Source organism: Empidonax traillii, unplaced genomic scaffold (assembly GCF_003031625.1).
Source record: "Empidonax traillii isolate 1590-97213 ecotype Southwest subspecies unplaced genomic scaffold, ASM303162v1 scaffold404:size960789, whole genome shotgun sequence".
Lineage (NCBI taxonomy): Eukaryota > Metazoa > Chordata > Aves > Passeriformes > Tyrannidae > Empidonax > Empidonax traillii.
In genome coordinates this window covers 576,508-582,507 of record NW_020955597.1, presented here as the reverse complement: position 1 = coordinate 582,507, position 6,000 = coordinate 576,508, and the positions used below count along the sequence as shown (strand labels likewise).

The following is a 6,000-nucleotide window of genomic DNA, read 5'->3' as shown; positions in this document are numbered from 1 at the left end:
CAGGAGTATTAAAATGATAATAAAAAACTAATACCCGTGCTGAGCATCATTTCAGAAATAAGCAATCAGAGGGGAGGTTAATACAACACAAACCTCCAGCACTCCTGTCTTCCCACTGTGCCTCCCTGTAATGGATCAGACAGTTCAACCAGTTTAAAACAGTTCTCATGGCAAGGCAGAGGGATTCCCTTCCATAAACAAGGAGGTGAGATCCATACTCTTAGTTTGGGAAAATATGATGGAAACACACAGGCTCGCTGTAAAGCTGAGACTTCCACCTGCTCTTGCTCTGAACTGACCTTGGCTCCTTATTCTTGTTCACAGCCTCTGGCCTCTCCTCTTCTCCATCTACCCCAACACAAGTGACCAAGCAGCCCACGTTTCCTCTTGAATCCTATAAGCATGAGCCTGAGAGACTGGAAACACGGATTCACTGTTCTTCACCTCCGGACACAGGGCAGAGATTCCCTTTGCCTCCAGCTCAGAGCGCAGCCAAGCCTCCCATCATGACACCAGCTCCCTGTGCTACCTCAAAACCAGTAAGTCAAGCATGTGTCCAGTTTTCCAGTGGGAAATGTCCAGGGCTGTGTGTTAAATGTGTCTTGTATTCCGACTGATGGGCTGCAGTGTGTGTGTCTGTGCTGTGGAACAGCACAAGGACAGTGCTGTGAGCCTTTTATTGCAGCTTTCCCAGAATATGGCTCAGCAGGCACTAAGAATCCAGAGGTGGCAGCTCCCTTCTGATTTACCCAGATAGTAACTAATCTTTGCACCAGTCTCCAAGTGAGTTTTGCAATGGCTACAGATCCCAGCATACGCTGCTGAGGTGCCACCTTGGAGATGGGTAAAATTTTATTTAGCATTGTCTTTTATCTCCCTCAGGAAGAACTGACGAGAGAGTTAGCAGCCAAGGAGAACATATAGAGAAATTCACAGTGTGAGCTGCAGGGGTTCTGAGTTCCTGCTGCCTCTGGGGTCTGAGGTGACTGGGACAGCTGTTGACTAATGGCACAAGTTGCTATCACACCTCCTGCCCCAGCTCAGAGAGTAGAGGAAGAAGGGCAGCACTACCAGGGCATTTATACAGCCCCCCCCCATAATAGAGGTGCCTTCATAAGAACAGTTCCTTCAGTTCCTGGGAATGCATAACTCAGCATTTCCTGGGAACGCATGAATCCCAGCCTCTGATATTTTCCACCACAAGATCCGCACTGCAGGCCACTGTGCCTCCTCCCTTCTACCTTGGCCAGCCTGAGCCTCAGAGACATCTCTCTCCTTCTTTTCTTTCTTTCTCCTCTTCCTTTTTGCCTCTTCTTTCCTCTTTGTGTTAATTCCTTTGCATTAACTGTATATTTCTGTTCCTCTGCTTTATGGAACCAGCAGACTTGATCAGAATTAACTACCCCTGCATCCATCTTGCCCAACTCTCCTTCTTTTCCCCCCCCCCTCAAAATATAAAATCTTTGACATTTTCTGTATCTAGAGATCTACAAACGTAAAGGGCACAAAGGTTCTCAAGATCAGCTTCTCTGCTGAACGACTGCAGATTCAGTTTTGTTCCAGTTCTCAGTAATTTATTTAAAAGCAGGAAGTTTCCTCCCACTCGCCCATGGGAAAGCTGTTCCAGAATCTGAACACGGTAACATAGCAATCCCAAAACCTTTTTGCTTTTGTGTTAGGTACCTCCACAGCAGCAGCAGCTGCTCTCGTGATGCTGAAAGCATTTGGGCCCTGGGTCAGTGTTTGGGGACTACTTTTAAGTCATTCACACACATCCTATAAAACACGTGCCCTGTTTTGGGGCCCCCTCCTGTAAAGGTTAAGAAGTCTCTTGATTTTCGACCTGATTTTTTTCATGAACAGGTTATAACCATTTGCTCTTGTAATTAATGGCCATTTTCATTCATTGTTTGTTACATCCTGTTGTACCTGCAGCCCAGCCTTTGTTTTTTCTAGATTAAACAAGCAATACAAATTACAGACTTTCTGTTCTGCTGCTACGCAAAAGTAAATCATTAAAGTATTAAATAAAATATGCTTACAGTTAGGGAACTCCAGCAGTAAGTTTTGTCCAGCCAACTCACTGCCTTGTCAGTATAGTCTTGGGATGCATAAATAATGAAACCCAAAGGTTTATAGGACACAGAAATATTCTGAGTAGGTTGTAGTCAATCAGTCATATTCTTTGCATATGAATGTGTTTATCTGTATTATGCAGCTACAGAGGAGCCTTTTGTACCTGTTAGAACAGAAGTAAGGAAACAACATAATCTTAGCACATTCCACTGACCAAAAGACTGAAAAGTTTATTTTGTTTTTAATTATTTGCTGATTCAGACAACACGAAGTTGAGTAGAAGATGCCAGAATAAAGAAACAGAATTCTCAGCAAGTTTTTCTGAACAGTTGTGGTTGTATATATGTACAAACAAAAGTCTGGGTGGAAACTCAGTATGTTGGACTCAATTCTCTCCTGTTCAGAAGATACAGAAACACATGAGATGTGTAGCACCTGATTGTCTGGTACTCTCTGTACTCATTTATATCTGGGAACAGTGAGTGTGCAGGGCTGTGAATCATTAGGTTTCTGGTTTACTTGGTAATAAATGTCAGCAGCCACCGTTCGGTGAGGAACAAAGCTCTGGATGTTTAATTTTCAACAGAGACTGAAGAGAGAGATTAGATTTGCCATGTTCTTCTAGCAGGAGAAACTGTTAGAGGGACAAGGTAAGTTCCTGCAGAAGGGCGCGAACCTGAATCTGATGTGTGTTCACTCAGGACTGTTGTGCCTTTCAATCCCTGCAAGTTACTGACCCAGTTTTCATTTACAAATGCAACAGCAGTAGACCAACATCCTTTATTTGAGTACATCTCAAACATCTCATTTGTTTTAAGCTGTGTGTTAATAAATACATGATTTCACAATCACATGCCATAGACAAATATGTAAATTTCTTGTTTACTTACTTCACCATTTGCTGGAATAAAAAAATCAGTTATCTTAAAAACACACCATAAATTAAATGAGAAATGGTTTCATAGTGGCCATGCTGTTAAATGACCAGTTTAACGATAGAGAATCTTCTATGCTGGCATCTGAAATGAGAAGGTGACTCTTATCTACAGGGCTCTGTCAACTTAAATCTCATTTACTTATTACATTGTTTAACTGGTGATGATAATGTGTGAGATCCCAGAACTATTATAAATGATTCATGATTACTATATATATATTGCAGTAGCAAAGAGGAACCCTTGGACCCAGACCTGGAATTATTATTTAAAAAAAAAAACAAAAAAACAGGAGAGCAGGAAGGTGCAGTATCACGACTAGGAACTATTCTTAGCTTGTTTTTATAATTTATTGCATTTGAAGCTGATTCTGTACTTGTTTTTTATATGTCTGAAACTCTGGTGCAGAATGGTTGAATCTATTCAGTAAGAGAGAAGGCTTGGAGGAAAGAATAAAAATATTTACTTCCCAGCAGATGTAACCAAAACCTTTCACGCTTTAGTAGCACTTACAACAGTCTGTATTCTGATATGATTTTTAAGACTTTGATTCTGGTGAGGGGAATAAATAGTGGGAGACAGTTCCTGAGAGAGGGAGATCTTCCTTCAACGAGTATCATCTCAACACAGTATTCAAAGCTAAGCAATTAACCTCATGCTAAATGGATGTCTGTGATTAGCACTGAGGTCTGCATTTATCCCACCTAACTTTAGAAACCTACCTGAGCTGCTTAAGCGGGGAGTACAGTGGCTCTAGTTGTCTCTGTATCCCCCAGAGAGGTGTTTTCAGGGGATGAATCAGATCTCCAGGGGGCTGAGCAGCCTCTTGCACAGATTGCAAAGGGAGTGACTCCGGGTGCGGCTTTTCTGAGCGAGGCACTTCTGAGAGGTGCCCAAAGCGAGACGTGATGGGGCTGTGACACACCATTGCAGCAGCTCCTACAGGCTTTCCCCTGGCTGTGCAGGTGTTCCTAGCTGTGGAGTTGGAAGGTTATAATGAGAAATGCAGCTGATAAGAGATCAAAGCTGTGCCTAAAGATTACTGTGCGCCGCGTTACACGGGGAAGGCGCGACTTGATTTTTCACAATGCAGTTCATGACTCTGTACTTTGGCCTCGTGTTGTTTGGATGGTGTAACCTCTAGGCAGTAAGTGGTAAACGATAACTCTTCTCTAATGTGACATTACGGACCATGAAAGGAATGCAGAGAGGCTGCATGTTCGGTAACGAGCCTGTTTGCCCTCTTTCCGCTTTGCCTGCATTTTGAAGTGGAATGTGGTGTGTTGAGCTTTAATGTGGTTGCATCCTTTTCATTTCATCCTTTCTTCTTCCACTGATATACAAGATGTGTAAGGCATCGTGAAAATGTCACTGTTCCCTGCGTCCTGCAAACACAAGTGTTTCTGTGGTGCATCATTTCCTGGCCTTTCTGGGTTTCCCCTTTCCCAACATGAAAGGAGGCCAGGCCAGAAGGTGCTTGCTCCAGACTGGAGTGTTCCCTTTGAGGTCTCTTTTGGTGAAAAACAAATCCAGGGCTTCCTCTGCTCACAAGAAGTGACAAAGGCACAACATGCCTACAAATGGTACTTTCCCTATGATTGTGAGATTTGGAGAACCACTGTTCTCCAGATAACTTCTAAGCCAAGTAATTGCCCAGAACGTTATTAAAAAGAGGAAATCTCAGACAAATGGTAGTCTGAGACTTACTCTTACCTTGTGTGAGCAGGTCCTGTTAAAACTGCAGACAGAGCACACGTGAGGCACTGAAAGAGACTGTTCTGTGTTCATTTTACACACTCCCTCCTGCTCTAGTGTATGGGAGAAGAGAGATGTAATGTACAGCTGGGACTCTTCCAGTCCTAGATGCAAGAGGGAAACCAGATTGTTCCTGCAGCTACTTGCTTGTTAAACAGTAGTACTTCCCTGCAAGGCTATTCATGCTGTTTCTTAGCCAAAATGTAGTAAACTCCAAAACAGGGCTGTTAACTTGTTCAGCGTGAAAGGCTCTTACATCACACCCTGTGCTGGCAAGGAGCCTGGGAACCAGGATATGTGCAGCAGGTCCTTGGGTTTGCCTCTCTCAGAAAAAGCCACACCACCTATCAGAGCTCTGTAACCTGCCAGCTCATTATAGAGATTTAAATCTGATGAAGAGAACAGAAAAATGTTCTTTTGATTCCGATGTTGCCGCGAAAAAAAGGCACGGGCTGGGAAAAGAGGAATCCAGTCTGCAAATGCACCAGAACTCCTTATTTCAGCATTTGTGTGGTTTAAGGCAATGCATGAGAGTGCCAAGGCATTACTGTGATTCAGCTTTGATTTGCACCACAGTAAAGTGATCACCGAAATTAGAGCCCGAAAGGCCGTCATTTACCAGTGACGAAAGCTCTGGCAGTGCTGGTGTGTCCAGGCTCCTTTTAAGTGCCTTAATAGCAGCACTCCTGGGAGGTGATTGTGTTCTCTAATAGATCCCAGGGGCTGTAACAAGCCTCGCTGAAGCATTTCTCCCTGCGGGAACTGTTGTTATCCGTGTGAAAGTGTGTTTAATTTCAAAATGGTATATATTTGTCCAGCAGCTGGCATAAAACTAATTAGCTGCAAACCCAGTAAAGGAATAACTTCGTGAGGAACTATGCAACAATTACGAAAAATCTTACTGGGAAAATGTTTTGAGCCACCCCCCCTCCCCCCAGATTTGATTGCAGTCCCCTTAGACATCATGGTAGCTCCACTGAGTTGAATATAAGCTCACACGAGAATTATTTAATACGGTTGGAAAGTCCGTACTGAGATTTACTGGGACTTCGAGAATAAATGAACCAATAAATTCACTTGGACCTGAACATTACAAAAATAGAAAGCTTCTGCAACTTCACACAACTTTTTTAATTAAACCTCACATTTTATTAATATTCTGTTTGCACACTTCACCTTCTCCCTACTAGTCATAGCTTTGCTGTCACATTTGGTCTTTTCCTCCCGTTTAAGT

General features: G+C 43.1%; 1 protein-coding gene across 3 annotated transcripts in view; it reads left to right on the top strand.

Moving 5' to 3' along the window:
• PRKAG2 (protein kinase AMP-activated non-catalytic subunit gamma 2) overlaps positions 1-6,000 on the top strand; it is a 209,758-nt gene that overhangs the window by 140,900 nt on the left and 62,858 nt on the right. For all 3 annotated transcript variants that reach the window (XM_027893740.1, XM_027893741.1, XM_027893742.1), the window contains one exon: positions 325-539. In XM_027893740.1, coding sequence (XP_027749541.1) covers positions 325-539 — 215 coding nt within the window. The remainder of the gene's footprint in view (positions 1-324; positions 540-6,000) is intronic.